The following is a 17800-nucleotide window of genomic DNA, read 5'->3' on the forward strand; positions in this document are numbered from 1 at the left end:
TCTTTTTTAAGGATAGGTTCACAAATGTTCAAATCTGTCTTAAAACAATAGCAGGTTCCCATATGACAACATGGCATCATGACTTTGCGTAAACAAACAAGAATTGTGTTTTGATACAAATGTATACATTTAACAATGGGGATGCATAGTTCCTGATGTTTTTAGTATTCTGGTCACTGGTGTAGGGCTTAACAAGTCTGGATATTGAGCGCCACCAAGTGGTCAAACAAGTTTTGTGTCTTATACATTGGGTAAAGCTGATAATGGGTCAGTGATATATATACCAGAAAAAAGTATATTATATTATATAATATTTCAAATAACAGGCATAAAAATGGTTGACTTTTGTTCTACTAACGCTCATCTTTATAGAAACATATTTTGTTTTTAGATTTTCAATTTGAATCAGAATTTATGTGCCAATTTGTTGTATTAGTCCGTAAAATCGTCATATGGTGTGACATGAAAATAATTGTATATAAACTGAAAATGGATTATACCTTTCTGAAGTTACTCACTTTATCAAAGTCATTTATCATAACTAAACTGTGATCCATTTTAGTTTTGTGAAAATTAATTACATTTGTGTATTATTTTCTAAAACATCGCTCAATGTGAGACCTATGCCATCGGTCTTTCAACGTATTTTCTATTTATTGTGACAAACCTTGCTATAAAATTATAAAAATATTTGTGACTCTTGCTGATACTATTTTCTATGTATTCCATGAACATTTTCAGGTTTTATCATTGATAAAGGTATGTTATTTTCACAATTTGGAATGTCACACCAAATTATATAGTGTCACACCATATGATAATGTCGCCATGTGTCTATGCAAACCATGTATTATCCTACTTATTGGTGAGTACTGATCACTCATATGGCAGGAAATATTTAACCACTCTTTAATGCTGGAAGGTAAAATTCTAATTTTATTGATTTATTTGATATTTAACAATAAAACAAAAAATGTTTTAATATCATACGAACCATATGAACATATGTTTGTGTATCAAATTTCATTTCATTTCAATTCAAAACTGGTCTGCAATGTGTATTAATATAAGTAAAACAAACACATTTTTTATATCATATAAACCGTGAACATACAGGGTAGCTGAGTGGATCCATAAATAAATCAATTCATATAGATTTCATTGTACATAAGCCAGTCAAATTTGGAGAGAGTAGAAAACTGACTGCCTTACTGAGGCTGGGATATGCCACAAACAACTTCCTGATCTTGATAATAAATGCAGTCTCTTGCCCCTCCATACTTATGTCAACAATTTGTCCCACATATGGTTTTCCCTCATACTTAAGACAAACTGTCCTTCTGTGTATCCTTCATCTGAAATGGTGGCTGAATCCTCAGCTTGGGCCTCTCCAATTGATGCACTTGATTAGGCACATGCATACAGCACCTGAGTAGAAGAGCTTCAAAAGGAGAGATTTATATGTCAGTGACACGATTGTCTACAGTAATTGCAATAACTAGCTTCTACTCCATCAAATTGGGTTTGCCCAATTTACAAATATGTAGGGTTTATACTGACTGGGCTTGGGGCTCTCTAGTGGGTAAGCTGGATGTTTCTGTGAAGGGGGTCTGCTGATAAACTAGAAATCTGTATCACCGAATAAAACTAAACTAAACTAAACAATAATTGATTGTGGATAATTACAGCTGTTAGCTTTTGTGATGATGGACCCAAATACATGTTTAAAAGGACAAAACATACATTGGACTTTGTTATTTATTGTTATATCTGCAGGAAATTACAATTCATATCATATGGTGTGACAGGCAGACATGTCACACCATATGATGAAGTATCACACCATATGATGTTTTCAGCACTTAGCACAACCTTGAGTCTTGTAGCTACACATTAGCATACTAAAAACATGCTAGCTATAACAAAGCAGAATAGATTTACATGTAATTATGACAAAATAATAAAATGTCTTTTGCATTTTTATTCAAAATGTGTCACACCAAAAGACATCTGGAAGTGGGACTTTTGTCAGAGTGCCAACAAGATCTGATTTATTGTAAATATAAAAATGATAACTCACCTCAGGTTGTACAGTAGAAATACACTGATAGTACTGTACAACCTTGCTGAAGAAGGTCCTCTCCTTCCCAAGGGTGTCAAAACAGTTGCCCGTTCAAATATCCCAAAATAGTGTCACACCATATGATTTTGATTTCTGTGACAAAATCCTTTTGATTAGAACTGACTCAAAACATTATGCTTGTAATTTGAAACGGGTAGGCTCACAAGTAAACATCTGTATTAATTTTCTGTATTTTTTTGAGAATTTTTCCATTTATTTTTCTTAGTTTTATTCAAGTTCTCACTTTGAGAAACAAGTGCCGGACAGTCACACCATATGAGTTTTGTTATGTTTGGTTGGAAATTGTGAAAAAAATGAGTGATGATCTGTATTAATGTTGAGTATGTTCACATAAAGCATAATGTTATGCACAATATTGAGAAGGTTTTTGGCAAATATATTTTTTATTCATACATGTTTGACACTGAAGACAGCAAAACTGCCATGTCACATCATCCACCCAGCATCCACCATCATTTTGGTAACGAAGTAAAACAGTATTATCACAACGTCCTATCAAATAAAAACACTTATATTAGAAAAATATACAGAAGCATACATCAGTATGTATTTTGTTGCTCAGGTAAAAATGAAGAGTTAAATATTGGGGAAAAAAATCAATCAGAATCAGAACACTTTAATGGGCCCTCAGGGAATTTGTTCAGTTGCAGTTGCTCACTGTCACATTCAAGGTAAAGGGGGAGGGGGGGTGTCTAACTTCGTGTCAATCACTGCTCATGCACACACACTCATTCTCCCTTGTGGGGGGAGGGGCTTAGTCTTGGGCTTTAGCGGAAAGGGGGGAGGGACTAATTATGCTGCGTTCCAGGCAACCCGTAACTCGTGTTTTCACAACCTTCTACTCATGAAAGAACCCTGGAACGGCAGTCAAACCCGTAACTTATGCTGTGTTCCAGACACCGTTTTTAGCCCATAAGTTATGACTTCAAGTCACGACTCACGACTTGGTAGCGTTCCAGGCAAAGTCACCACAAACCCTTCTAGCTAGCGTTAGCTAGCGGCTACCTAACGTTGACGTTAGCTAGTTGACGTTAGCTATGTAGGGTAGGCTACTTTACGTTGCCTATTTATTTCTACTCATCACTGTTAATAAACGGCGTCTGTACAGCATCAACGGGGGTCGCTATTGTTGTTTTTGTGTGTGTGACGTCAAAAACTGTAACTGGGAGTACAACGATCTGGCACGAGTAGTAGATAAGTTACGGGTTTGACTGCCGTTCCAGGGGCACTTTCACGGATAGAAGGTTGTGAAAACATGAGTTACGGTTGGAACGCACCATTACTACTCGTGAACTCGTACCAGATCGTTGTACTCCCAGTTACAGTTTTTGACGTTACACACACATAAACAACAATTTGATGCTGTACAGACGCCATTTATTAACAGTGATAAGTATAAATAAATAAAAATATACATATAGGCAACGTAAAGTAACCTAGATAGCTAACGTCCACGTTAGGTAGCCACTATCTAACGCTAGCTAGAAGGGTTTGTGGTGACTTTGCCTGGAACGCTACCAAGTCGTGAGTCGTGACTTGAAGTCGTAATTTACGGGCTAAAAACTGTGTCTGGAACGCAGCATCAGCATTAGTAGGAGGGCTAAGTCCTGTAACTTCACAATCCTACCTACAGCACCTTTTAATGATAGGAAAGCAATGAAAGGGGGAGAGAGGGGGAAGATATGCAGGAAATCGTCCCAGGTCGGACTCGAACGCCGGACCTTCCGCGTCGAGGCATGAACCTCGCGTCGAGGCATGAACCTCTGTATATATGTGCTCCCGCTCTAACGATTGAACTATCCTGGCCACAGAGTTGTTGACTTTTTATTTTGAAATAAGCAGTTTGTAAATCAGGCCCTCCTTTTCCCCATTAATACACCATATTCCTTTGCTTGTAATTCAATGTTAAATCACTCTGCAGCTTGGATTCATTATTCAAAAAGAAAAGTCTTTACAGTCCACCAACTTTGTTGTTTGATTGAAGAACTGGACATTTGGTACAACAAGCCACTAATGCAGTTGTTTTTTCCTCAAACACCTAGCTATCTATTTTAAAAATGGCTTTTCACTCAATGTTTAAAACTTCATTGCATACATTATTGCACCTATAAAAGGTCTCAATTAGTTCGCTTATCTAGAGCGTGATCTAGCTAGATTCTAGAGTACTTTGCTTCAAATGAAGGCTTCTTGTAAGTGAACTCCTCTTTTAGTGCATTGTTATCATAGCAACCGCGGACCCAAACATACACAAATTATGTAGCTAGCTAACGCTAATAATACTAATAATAATACATTTTATTTAAAGGCGCCTTTCTCGGCACTCAAGGACACCGTATTTAAAAGCAAATAAGAAATATAAATACAAATAAAAAAAAATAAAAAAAACAGAAACAGGCAGAGCATAATGTCTAGCTATATGCAACTGTATTAAACATTACAAAACAAATGCAAGGCTTATTTGTCTATTGTCATAAAGGGTTCAGAAATAGTTTTTGAAAAAGCTTTTAAAAAAATAGCTACTTATTATGGTTTAGGGTTATGCGTTAATTCTGATCATTACGAATCAACAAAAACAATCCCAATGTGTAAATTCAAACCGTTAGCTAAATTAAGAAAACATAATATAAATGGACCCAAACTTCCGTACAAATGTGTAAGGAAATATTATGATTTTTTCCACGGAGGTGTTTTCCATCCTTTACTGCGACGCCATGACTTCTAATGTAATCTGAGTCCCGTACAAATGAGAATGAGGGTTTTTAGGGGAACAGTTCAAGAACAAGATGGCTGTCCTGGGGCAAGAAAAGTATCCTTCTTCTTCCACATAAACACGGCGTTGTGATGCGGGCGTCAGTTTCATGTAAATAGCGTACTAGGTAACAACTTTAATAGATTATTAGGTAACGTTAACAACTTTAAACGCTTTAAAGGCATTGCTTTATAACGGAGGACATCGCTTTCTGAGACGCAATTGAAGCTCGGAAAGTTTTCTTAGCGGTTTGTTGAGAGTGAAAACTAACTTACTGACGCTGGCTATGCGCTTTTGCATAACGGTTAACTTTTTTCAGATGCACCGCACTAGATAAAAGAAATAAATAGCTAGCTAACTGGACCATGAGTTCCTCCCGAGTCAGACCGCAGCAGCTAAAGTTACCGCAGAGCCAGACTGGCAGGTTGCCGCACAGACTAGACTCAAGCGAAGGGATAGAGATGGAGAACATCCAGCATCAAGACCTCGGGCTCGGAGGAGTAATAGGCACCCCGTCTCCTCCGTCAAGACAAGCGTGGAGTCGGGATAACCCGGGTTTTGAGCCTGAGGATGAGATTATGGAAGCCGACTGGCCTCCAGCGAGTCCCGGGAGGAGGTCGGTGTCCACGGCCTCTAGCAGCAGCTGCAGCAGCGGCCTAGGCAGCTACACCGGCGCGGCCAGCAGCACCCACATCCCCCGAGGAGGACTCTACCCGACCCCGACAGTGGATGCCCGGCAGCAGGACAGGCATGACCACCGAGGCTGTATGAAGCAGATACTCCAAAAGATCAGAAGTTAGTCACTCACTTTATGCTTTGTAAACTTCATAGACTAGTTTACTAATTATCTACAGAATAGTAACACAATGCTGATGTATAAATACGTGGTAGTCATGGTTTAGGGCTGTGAAGTTTATCAAGCCGACCAAAGTTTATCAAGTTGTTTCCCCTGTACAGTAAGACGTCAATCAGATTTTTAGAGTTATGTCACTGATTTAAAGTAATACTTTTCCCATACTATATATAGAGAACATTTGCCATTACAATTCCCATACTCCCCACTATTGTTAGCACTGATAACAATACCAATAGTATCAGTGCCCCTACATTAGACTACTACAGTTCAGTGCTATGTGGTAGTAATAATAATAATAATAATAATAATAATAATACTCATAATTTTCTACAAGAGCACTTTTCAAAATCTAGGTTACACATTGCTTCGTACAAGTCAGCAAATTTAAATGAACAATTATATAAACAAATATAACATCAAACCAAATGTAGAGCTTATACTGTTTGTTACAAAGACATTAACTGGACCAGAATAAAATAGGTTAAACTAATTCCAGTAATATAAGATTTACTACTGTTACTATCTATTACTGTTTTTTTCTTTGCAGTTCTGTGGGGCACAGAGCTGATGGAGGACAGTGACAACAGTCGAGAGAGGTACCTCAGGAACGTCCTGAGGGAGATGGTTACATATATCACATTCCTCATCACTATTTGTATCTGTAAGTAAACACTCAAAAATCCTGCAAAATGACAAGATTTATGCTAAGGTTGGTTGGCATGCCCTTCAGAAATCACTCATCTGTGAGAACCTAGGGGAAAAGTGCTAGCAGAGTCTTATCAATTGCTACAAGGCCCTGTTACTACATAGCCCACCTTCCACTCTCAAACTGACTGTCCCATTTCTATTTTTCATATTAATTCTATCTGTTTTTTGTGTATGTAGTATGTAGTGTTTTCACACTGGAAATATGGCAAAATTAGGTATTCTCCAAACAGTTAGTATGCATATTAAATCAGCTTAATTTTTTAAAGTGGCAAATAAATTTAAATTAATTGTTCTTGGGGGTGTGAACGAAAACTAAACCTCAGAAAACCAAAACCAAAGTAAGTAATAAGTAATTAACTAGTATGTCAGTCGGCACCCATAGCATCATTTTCTGTTAGTTCAAGACAGTAAAGTATATTTATTTCTTGTATAGTAACTGCAAAAAAGAATACTATAAATATATACATATAAATATGTGTGTCATTTAGGTGATATATATATATATATATATATATATATATATATATATATATATATATATATATATATATATAAAGTAAATGCTTGTGTCCTAAAAGTTAGTCTTGGACTGAACTGAATTGACAGTTGAAATGTGGCACAAAATATTAATACAATTAATTGAATCTCCGACACTCATCAGGTGGCTTAGATTCCAACACAAATTTGATGGTCACATTTTGGGATGGCAAAAAAAAAAAGATGGAAATCCCCCATTTAACGTATGGTAAAGTTTCTCTACTCTCTTTTTGCTGCAACCGAAATGCCAAACTGTGGTTTAGGGTGGATCAGGAAATGACATTCTTGCAGAATGGATTGAGGCATATTCTGCCAGGCATTTTCCAGAGCTGCTCCCAGATGAATACTGAATGCTACAGAGAATCGTAATGCGTCACCTAATTTTTTGTTTATTTTTGGTGTTCGTCAATACTAGATGCAAAGAGCACATTTATGTACAAAAAAACATTCACTCTGTTAATTCAGAAGTTGTGTCATTCTGCATTTTAACAAGGGCTAGTGCTATAGCTAGTGCTAATAGGAATAATACATTCAATAATGTTTATGTCATATTGTGATTCGCTCTGCAGTGACTTATGGGATGGTGAGTGCCAATATGTACTACTATACCAAAGTCATGTCTCAGCTTTTCCTGGATACACCGCTGTCTGCCGGGGACCCTTCCTCTTTTAGAAGCCTCTCAACCATGGAGGATTTCTGGAAGGTAAAATGCAAAATTCATCTCTGCTTTGTAAACTAAAATGTCTTTAAGATGGTAATTTTTTTATCATTCTGCACACATTGAATGTAATTAAAAGGAGTAGTTAGACGTTTTGAAAAAATACTCATATTCTCTTTCCTGCTTTGAGTTAGATCGGTCTGTTAAATATAAGGCTCAACCAGCACATAAAGACACATAAAGACTGGAAACAGAGAAACAGCTAGCCTGGCTCTGCTTAAAGGTGCCACCACCCAATTAATAAGTGAGCTTTAGAGATGCTGGTAGGTGTTTTTTTTTACCTTCAGACAGAACCAGACTAGCTGTTTCCCCTGATTTCAGTTTATGCTAAGCTAAGCATCTCCTCTTTCATATTTACCATGCAGTCATGAGAGTGGTATCAATCTTCTTGTGGCAAGAAAGTTCATAGTAAATTTCCCAAAAGGTCGACCTCTTCCTTAAAAAAAAAAAAAGCTTTTAATCTTCACAACTTCATAGGAGCATAATGCCATCAAATAGTGTACATTGGGGCTTTTTCATGTGAGAACACATGGGAAATGCAGGTCACAATTGTAGTTCCATTTCAGTAGAAATACATAGCACCTATAACCCTTAAACACATTAGTAAAGTCTTTCCATAGTCAGATTGTAGCAAGATCATTGTTTTACATGACAAATCCCCCAAACTGTGAACTATCAGAAGCTGTGCTATGCTTGATTTTTGATAATAAACTTCACTATTTGTACTGCAGAAAAGATGACACCAGGCATTTTGGGTGGTAAACAAAATTTGAAATCACAGTAACTAACCTTCAGGGTGTTTCTCGTGTCTGATTACCTCCATCTGGCCTCTTCTGTGTCGAAATCCGAACTGTCCTTTACTTACAGTTCACAGAGGGACCTTTCCTCAATGGCATGTACTGGGAGGTGTGGTACAACAATAAGAGCCTGCCAGAGAATCAGAGTCTTATCTACTATGAGAACCTCCTCCTCGGGGTGCCACGGCTCCGGCAGGTCAAAGTCCGCAACGAGTCCTGCTCCATCCACGAAGATCTGAGAGATGAAGTTCACGACTGCTACAACATGTACACCCCAACCAACGAAGACACAACCTCCTTTGGCCCCAAGAAAGGAACCGCGTAAGTCCATGCATTTTTCAATTCAGTTTGATAGCTTTCAATTATATTTTATTATCAGTTTTAAAAGGAGGCTAGATCTGTATCATATGTATTACACTAACAAATGTCTATATCCTAAATCTGTTCTTTCTGGTGTCTCTCAGGTGGGTGTATACAGCAGAGAGTAACATGAATGGGAGCGGTTATTGGGGCCAGATATCTAAATATGGAGGTGGAGGATACTACCAAGACCTGTCTCGTACGAAAGAGGAGTCAGCAACCCAACTGCAGTTTCTGAAAGACCACCTGTGGTTGGACAGAGGCACCAGAGCGGTGTTTTTGGACTTCTCGGTCTACAATGGGAACATCAACCTTTTCTGCATTGCCAGGTGAGAATCATCAATCACCATCCAGGGCCGTGACTTATGATTACTTCTAGATTTAGGATTTATTGACATGGTATGGAGTTCAAAGAACATATACAATCCAATAATGATAAAACAATGGCACCAGGTAGAAATGAAATGCAACAAAAAATCTTTTAGCAGAGGCAAAACATTCTTTAAGAAGGCACCCAATTTTACATTTTGTTTCTGGTTTATTCAATTAATGTCAGAAAAAAAATGCAAATAACAATTTCTCAAAGCCCAAGGTGACTTCTTCACATTGCTCCTCCTGTCTGACAAACGTTTCTAAATCCAAAGATATTTTATTCATAACAATATGAAACAGAGGAAAGGCACACAACCCTACGTTTGAGGAATCAGAAGCAGTGAATAGTGAAAGGCTTGATAACTGACTTAGATGATTCATTGATTATCAAAAGTGCTGTCGAATTTTCTGTCAATCAACAAATCAATTATTTGATATACCCAGTACAGTCTGAAAAGGGAAAAATTAATACATCCCTCTCGCTAAATTGTTGGGAGAATCTTAATTTATCTCCAAAATATAAAAGTAACATTGTATGAATAGTAATAGTTGATCTGATTTGATGCATTTATCAGGTTGTTGGTGGAGTTCCCTGCTACTGGTGGGGTGGTGACTTCCTGGCAGTTCCAAACAGTGCGTCTGATACGATATGTGTACAGCTGGGACTACTTTGTGGGTCTGTGTGAGGTGGCATTCTGTCTATTCATCCTCTACTACGTGGTGGAGGAAGTGCTGGAGATCCGCATCCACCGCTTGCATTACTTCAAGAGCTTGTGGAACTGTCTGGATGTTCTCATTGTCGTGGTGTGTATCAAAGTCGTATTACTCTGGGATTACTAAAGTCAATATATAGTCATTTTTAACCGGATTGACTGAGTTTGTTGTTTGCTCTGTCTGCTCTTTTTTCAGTTGAGTGTTGTTGCCATCATCATGAACATAACCAGAACAGCCATGGTTGGCAACCGTCTGAAAGGCCTGTTGGAGAACCACACTGCTCACCCCAGCTTTGAGCCTTTGGCCAACCTGCAGGTTCAGTTCAATAACGTGGCCGCAGTCATCGTCTTTTTTTCCTGGGTCAAGGTATACATCTGTTCCCATAGATTCATAATCACTCCAAAGATACCTTAGTGGAAACATAAGAACCAAACTACTGTAAAGTCGACTAATGCTGATAATTTCTCACATCTCTTAGCTTTTTAAGTTCATCAACTTCAATAAGACCATGAGTCAGCTGTCTGGCACCATGTCTCGCTGTGCCAAAGACCTTGTCGGTTTTGCCATCATGTTCTTCATCATCTTCCTGGCGTATGCTCAGCTAGCCTACCTGGTGTTTGGAACCCAAGTCAACGATTTCAGCACTTTCCAAGCCAGCATGTATGTAATTCAAAGTATAGTCTACACATGTACAAGCACCTCTGATGTTTCCTGTTGTTTAAAAATGTTGCTTCTGTTTGTGTAGATTTACTCAGTTCCGTATCATTCTGGGAGACTTTGAGTTCTCAGAAATAGAGGAGGCAAACCCAGTTCTCGGACCTATCTACTTTACAACCTTTGTCTTCTTCATTTTCTTTATTCTCATGGTGAGTAGGGTCATCTGTTGTGTTAAAATTGTTCATGTTGTCTGCATGCGCCTCCTCACTAACACAAGAACACCTTTTCTCATCCTGTCTATATAGAACATGTTCCTGGCCATCATTAATGACACATACTCTGAGGTGAAGGCCGACATGTCCCAGCAGAGGACTGAGATGGAAATGACTGATCTCATTAAAAAGGTATTGAACTACATGTATCATTCATTTTGTCAGGGCAGATAAAATCCATTAAATCAACAGAAGCTGCCATGGCAATAATAAGATAACAGCTCCAGAAGCTACTCCCAATATTGCAATTTTTGGGTCTGGTTGTACACACTTAGAGATACAGATATTGAAAAAATGTTATTAGAAAAAATATTAGAAAAGAAAAAGAATATTGTCTTGAAAATATTATATTGTATTGAAAATGTTAGGGTTTCCCCCAGGCAAGCTGTTAGTGGAGTGGTTGGTTGTTTTCCCTGAAGCTTGATATATTTAATGAAACTGAAATAGTTTCTTCTGATGTGAGTCGCAACGCTGCAGGAAATCCTGAATGTTTCAGGTAACACACCAGAATGGTATCAAAGATTGTCAGCTCCATAACAAAAAGTGATACAGAGTGACTTTATCTTAATGACAGCGGGAGCAGGTAACATCGGATCCTGGGAACATGTTTGCTAGTTTACTTTTACAGAAGTGTAGTTTGTGTATTACCTTAAAGGGGTGATAGAATGCAAAACCGATTTTACCTTGTCATAGTTGAATAACAACAGTTTGGTGGGTAAATAGGACATACATAGAACCTCAAAATCCCATTGACACCCCTTTCCTCTGCAAATCACAAAAACGCATTAAATTGATATCGGACAAAAGTGTTAGCTAAGCTTTGTAGGACTTTAGGGTAGCTGTGATATACATGCCGTGACAAAATTCAAAGTGTAAATATACTATAGTTATGCCGAAATTGTAGCTAGCTAGCCGCAAATATTACCCATAGGATTAAAGGGAAGCTAGCAGCTAATGAAACCCCTCACATTCACAAAAATGCATTACATTGAAATCGGAAACAAGTGTTAGCTTTGTAAGACCTTGGGGTATCTGTAATATAAGTGGCGTGACGAAATTCAAACTGTAAATATACTATAGTTATGCCGGCAACCGGCCAGCTCCGCGGAGCCCCCGGTAGTCCAGGCTGTCACTTTCTTGTCAGACTGTGTGGAGCTCCTTAAGTCCGACACGTCTTGCCAAATTTGCAATTAGCCATACATTTTCGTAAAACGGCCCATATTTGAGCTTTACATAGTTGATTTCTCGCATAAAAAAGTCTCAGAAGTGAATGTCATCTAAATATTCATGAGCATACCATATTTGGAAGAAAAGCTCTTGTTACAAATAGGGCCATATTCACAGAGTAGTTAGGGGCCCATAGAATAGCACTCGGGCAATTTTCAGCCCAACCAATGTTACATACCCTATTAGAAGGTCTTAAGGAACAGTGTGAAATACCCTATATAATCATTCTGTCACCCCTTTAAACTGTATCTGCTTTGTTTAGTTAAGTCCAAAAATGTAAGTTAAAGTGTTCTTCTCTTTTAGGGTTGTAACAAAGCTTTGATGAAGTTGAGACTGAAGAAGACGGCAGTAGACGACATCTCCGACAGTTTGCGCCAGGCCGGGGGCAAACTAAACATTGATGAACTCCGCCAGGACCTTAAAGGGTGAAGAAAACCTCAAATACTGCTGAAAGCTATTAACTATTATGATATTATTTCAATGTTTTGGGTTTGGTTTTGTAAATATAAAAAGTGTCCTGAGTGTGTTGTTGATTTTTATCCTTGCTTAGAAAGGGCCACACAGACGCAGAGATTCAGGCCATCTTTGCCAAGTATGATCGCGATGGCGACCAGGAGCTGACGGAGCATGAACACCAGCAGATGAGAGACGACCTGGAGAAAGAGAGAGTGAGTGGTGATGCCAACAGCTACTTACCCTGCATGTATGTGTTAGCGTACACTCAGCCACTCAGCCTGCCGATGTTCAGTGTGTCTCTGCTCGCTCGCCAGGAGGACTTGGATCTGGAACGCAATTCGCTGACTAGACCCAGCAGCGGGCGGAGCTTCCCTCGTACCCAGGACGACTCGGAGGAAGACGATGACGAGGATAGCGGCCACAGCTCTCGACGCCGTGGCAGCAGCTCAGGGGGTGTCTCCTATGAAGAGTTTCAAGTGTATGGAGCTTTTACTATTATACTGTAGCTTACGTGCAGGTTAATCATTAAGACAAGTTGAACTAATAACAGTGTCAGAATCATAGATACACAATTTATATAATACATACAGTACCAGTCAAAAGTTTGGATACACTTTCTCATTCAAGTGAATAGGAAAGTGTTTCCAAACCTTTGACTGGTACTGTACATACATTTAGGTTTTTCATACTAATCTGAAAGATTATGGCTGTAGTAGTGTGACACATTTAACATGTAATCAAATAAAGGGAACTAACAGCTCCGTGTTTCTCAGGCTGGTGAGACGTGTGGACAGGATGGAGCACTCCATCGGCAGTATAGTGTCCAAGATAGATGCTGTAATCGTGAAGCTGGAAACTATGGAGAGAGCTAAACTCAAAAGGAGAGATGTGCTGGGCAGACTGCTGGATGGAGTCATGGAGGTGAGATGCAGTGGAGATGCAGTCAGCTCATAGTGGAGCATTTAGAAGCTAAAGAGACAGATATGTTTCTGAAGAGTTGGTAGATACCAAACGCAGAGCTAAAAAGAGAGGGAATTTTTGATTTGCATTCATAAGGAGGCCAGAAATATGACTCAATATACTTGAATAATGTTGCTCTGTATCTGATGGATGTGTTAATAGGCAACTGATTACAAGTTTGCAATAGCATCTTAAAAGGTGGTAATATATCAACAGCTTGTTTCTTCTGCCCCCAAGTGGCCAAAAAAATCTGTTATTGCAAGTTTATTTAACTGGGTTACAGCCGGCTTTAAGAAAAAAGAAGAAACACAGTTTCTCAATCAATCAAATCAATCAAAATGTATTTATATAGCACTTTACAAAACCAGCAGGTATCCAAAGTGCTTAACATCATAAACAATAGTAAAATCAGAGGTTACACAGAAACAAAAGAATGAAATTGTCACACCACTGCTATGTATTAAAGGCCAGACAGAACAAATACGTTTTGAGTTTGGATCAAAAAGAGCTACATCTGTGATAGTGCGAATATCAGGGGGTAATTTGTTCCAGAGTCTCGGGGCAGCAACTGCAAAAGCCTGATCACCCCAACGTTTATACCTTGACCTAGGCACTTCTAAAACTCGCTGATTTGAAGAACGCAATGACCGGTTGTGCTCCCGCAAAGTTAAAATTTCAGACAGACCATTTAAGGCCTTAAAAGCAAACAACAAAATCTTAAAATCTATTCTAAAACGCACAGGGAGCCAATGTAGAGTGTGGAGAACGGGAGTAATATGTGCACGTCTAGGTGTATTTGTTAAAAAGCGAGCAGCAGCATTTTGTACAAGTTGAAGACGTAAGATGGAGGTTTGATTCAGACCAATATTAAGAGCATTACAGTAATCCAATCTTGAACTGATAAGAGCATGGATCGCCTTTTCTAGATCATGCCTGTTCAGGAAAGGCTTAACTTTAGCCAGGAGACGAAGCTGGAAAAAGCTCATTCTAACAACATTACTGATCTGTTTGTCAAATTTCATGCTGCAATCAAAAGTAACCCCCAAGTTTTTGACAGATGACCTAATGTAGGATGCCAGAGCTCCCAGACTCAAAGCTGGACCATCTTGCGTGGCTGAAGCACTGAAAATAATACACTCCGTTTTATCTTCATTCAATTTAAGAAAGTTTTCTGAAAGCCACAACTTAATATCAGCCATACAACTAAGCAGGGAATGTAGTGCAACACTGTCATTAGCTTTCATAGGCAAATAGATTTGCAAATCATCTGCGTAACAATGAAATGACAGGTTATGCTTTCCTATAATAGCCCCTAAAGGCAACATGTATAAAGAAAACAAAATGGGGCCAAGAATTGAGCCCTGGGGTACCCCACAAGAGAGAGGAGCAGCTGACGAGGAGAGGTCCCCAATCATGACAGAAAAGCTCCTATTTGCCAAATAGGAGCTAAACCATTTAAGTGCCGAGCCTCTGATGCCTACACAATTTTCAAGGCGAGAGAGGAGGACTGCATGGTCTACTGTGTCAAAAGCTGCTGTGAGGTCTAAAAGCACTAAAACAGTAGGATTCCCGGCATCTACTGACAAGGCAATATCATTATGTACTCTCAACAGTGCAGACTCAGTACTGTGACGTGATCTAAAACCAGATTGAAATTTTTCAAACACAGAGTTCTTCTGTAAAAAGGCTTGTAACTGTATAAAAACAACTTTTTCCAAAACCTTTGACAGAAAAGGCAGATGAGAGACTGGTCTAAAATTGGACAACATTGTGGGGTCAAGATTAGGCTTCTTAAGAAGAGGCCTGACCACAGCATGTTTAAAGGCAGCTGTGACAGAGCCTAAGCTAAGACAAGAATTAAAAAAAGTAAGAAGACTCGACCCAATGGTGCAATTAAAAACCTCCTTCACCATTCTGGCGGGAACAATGTCTAAGAGACAGTTGGTAGGTTTCATGTGTTGTACCACCTCACTAAGTAACGTCAGAGAAACTGGCTTAAATTCCTCGAACAGTTTCTGTTCTTGAGGAAAAGAAAATCCAGATTTCCTCAGCTAGCTTTCTACTTAAATCTTAAATCACTAGTATAATTAAAATAAATAAGAGGTGTAGCCTATACCTCGACGCACAAGGTCGATTGGATGATTTTCCTGCATGTCTTCCCCTTCTCTCTCCCCTTTCATATCTGGCTGTCCTTTCCATTAAAGGCTGAAATGACCAAAAAAATCTTTAAAATAAAAATAAAATAAATAAATGAATAAGCCATGCTTCCATAATAAAGTTGGGTGTTGGGGAGAAATGGGAATACTGTCATGTACGGTATATGCAGATTTATAGTTACCAGGTTACAAAAGTGCACGTTGTCAGATATCCTGCATAATCGGATTTCTTATGTGCATGTAAACAAGCTGTACAACTTAATCTGTTGTTTTCTGTCAGGATGAGCGTCTGGGACGGGACACAGACGTCCACAGGGAGCAGATGGAGAGGCTAGTGAGGGAGGAACTGGAGCGATGGGAGTCTGATGATATGGTCTCACAGGTCAGCCACCCACAGCCCACCACTCCTGTCGGCCCCCGGCCGCGCCCATCCTCCTCCCTGTCCACCGACGGCCTCGACACAAGCACAAACGGAGGTAGCCATGTGTGAGGACTTGGCCCGCTGAAGAATATTCCACTCTGGCAAGAAAACTCTCCAATGGAAATTTCCCTGCAGCGGTACAAGTAACTGAAGATGTGGGACCATTTTTGCAAAAGAAAAGATACCATTTCTTGACATATTTCAAAAGGAGGTGATCAAATCAAACGCACTTCACCTCAAATATTTAAATGCACTGAAAATGAGTGAGGTTCTCCTCTGAGACATCTAAAAGTATTCACTTAAGCTATTATCAAGTATTACTTTAACAGCAGAAGAATAATGAAGATGTACAGTACAGTGTTACATCACAGTATTATGCACAGTATTGGATATAATACACCAACCTGCAAGCATATTCAGTTGTACTCAGCGAATACACAGTTTATGATTTTAGTATTACATGAGAAATATGCTCACCTGCTTTTGATTACTGTATCCACACATCGCAGCATTTACACAAATACCAAAAAGACATTTCTATGACTGTTAATTATGCTGATTATTTTTTTCATCATTTTAATACACAATAGGTACAAGTGTGGCACATTCTGTCATATTTACTCATCCTCTGTACATCAATTAAGCTTCAAATTAAATAGCTTATTATCATTTTATGATACATATTGTAACTTAAAACAAACTTCGATTTGGAGTGCATCTAGTGTTCATGGGAAACCCATGCATTTATTATGTTTTCTCTGTGCCTTACTTTTTGTTTTTTACAATCTATTTCTTTTTTAAATCTGTTATGCCAAATAAAGTGTTATTAAAATATAATTTCTCTGTTTTGGATTATGATTCAGTTTAAGTGACAAGACAACAACCATAAATATGATTCAGTAACAAAAGGATCTAAAACACTGTCTTCCTTTTTAAACATATTAACATTGACAATACCACATACTATATATATTTAGGATGACGTCTTCATTAAATATAAAAACATTAGATTATAATAGAGAGAACTAATTATGGAGGAAATAAAGACAACATTGTGTTATTTCAGTTACTGTATTTAGCTGCATTGAGTTTAGAATTAGCTGCTGATTCCCTTGAAAGAACAGCTCCATTATTATAAAAAAAATTATTATTATAATCAAAGTAAATATCTATATATAATGTATTTATATATTATTGTCAATAATTGCTGACCTGCTGTGCACCGACAAATACCAATAAACGCAATATTACTACAAAAGTACAAACTTCCTTGGAAATTATTAGAAAAATTACAGACCTGTAAAATAAAGTGTTGCCAAGTATTCTTTTGAATATGATCCTTATTAACACTTAAACACATTCAACAGAATAACTGTTAGGTAACATCAAAACACAATACACCGAGAAAAAAAACAACCACAGAGACCAATGATACATGAAAATGTTTATACATGTTCTCAAAAGGCTGTATCATAATATAAATGTATATGTAGAACCTTTCTTTGGAACAATAGAAAAGCTTAACACAAACGTAGTTTCTATGTGATATCCTTCTACAATATCTACAATTACAAATAATCAGTGCTGAGTTCAAATCAAGAAAGATTAGGAAATTGTACGAAAGCTGAATAATCAAGACTATTGAGTTACAAAAGTACAGAAAAAAAGGTAAAGTCTGATTTTAAAATAATACATTC

General features: G+C 38.2%; 1 protein-coding gene across 2 annotated transcripts; it reads left to right on the top strand.

Annotated features, from left to right (window-relative positions):
• The first annotated feature begins 4890 nt into the window (after positions 1–4890).
• On the top strand, positions 4891–17091 carry pkd2 (polycystic kidney disease 2). Of its 2 annotated transcripts, none has more exons than XM_028605526.1 (15): positions 4891–5687; positions 6296–6409; positions 7563–7696; positions 8579–8829; positions 8973–9197; positions 9816–10044; positions 10150–10320; positions 10433–10614; positions 10700–10820; positions 10917–11015; positions 12414–12535; positions 12661–12778; positions 12884–13044; positions 13340–13487; positions 15963–17091. In XM_028605526.1, the coding sequence occupies exons 1-15, from the start codon at positions 5258–5260 to the stop codon at positions 16170–16172; spliced, it is 2715 nt and encodes a 904-aa protein (XP_028461327.1). In that variant the 5' UTR covers positions 4891–5257; the 3' UTR covers positions 16173–17091. The 2 variants fall into 2 exon arrangements, with proteins under 2 accessions (XP_028461327.1, XP_028461319.1); XM_028605518.1 differs by having other exon boundaries at positions 12881–13044; positions 15963–17089.
• The last annotated feature ends 709 nt before the right edge of the window (positions 17092–17800 follow it).

This window comes from Perca flavescens, chromosome 2 (genome assembly GCF_004354835.1).
Source record: "Perca flavescens isolate YP-PL-M2 chromosome 2, PFLA_1.0, whole genome shotgun sequence".
In the NCBI taxonomy this organism is placed as follows: Eukaryota; Metazoa; Chordata; class Actinopteri; order Perciformes; family Percidae; genus Perca; species Perca flavescens.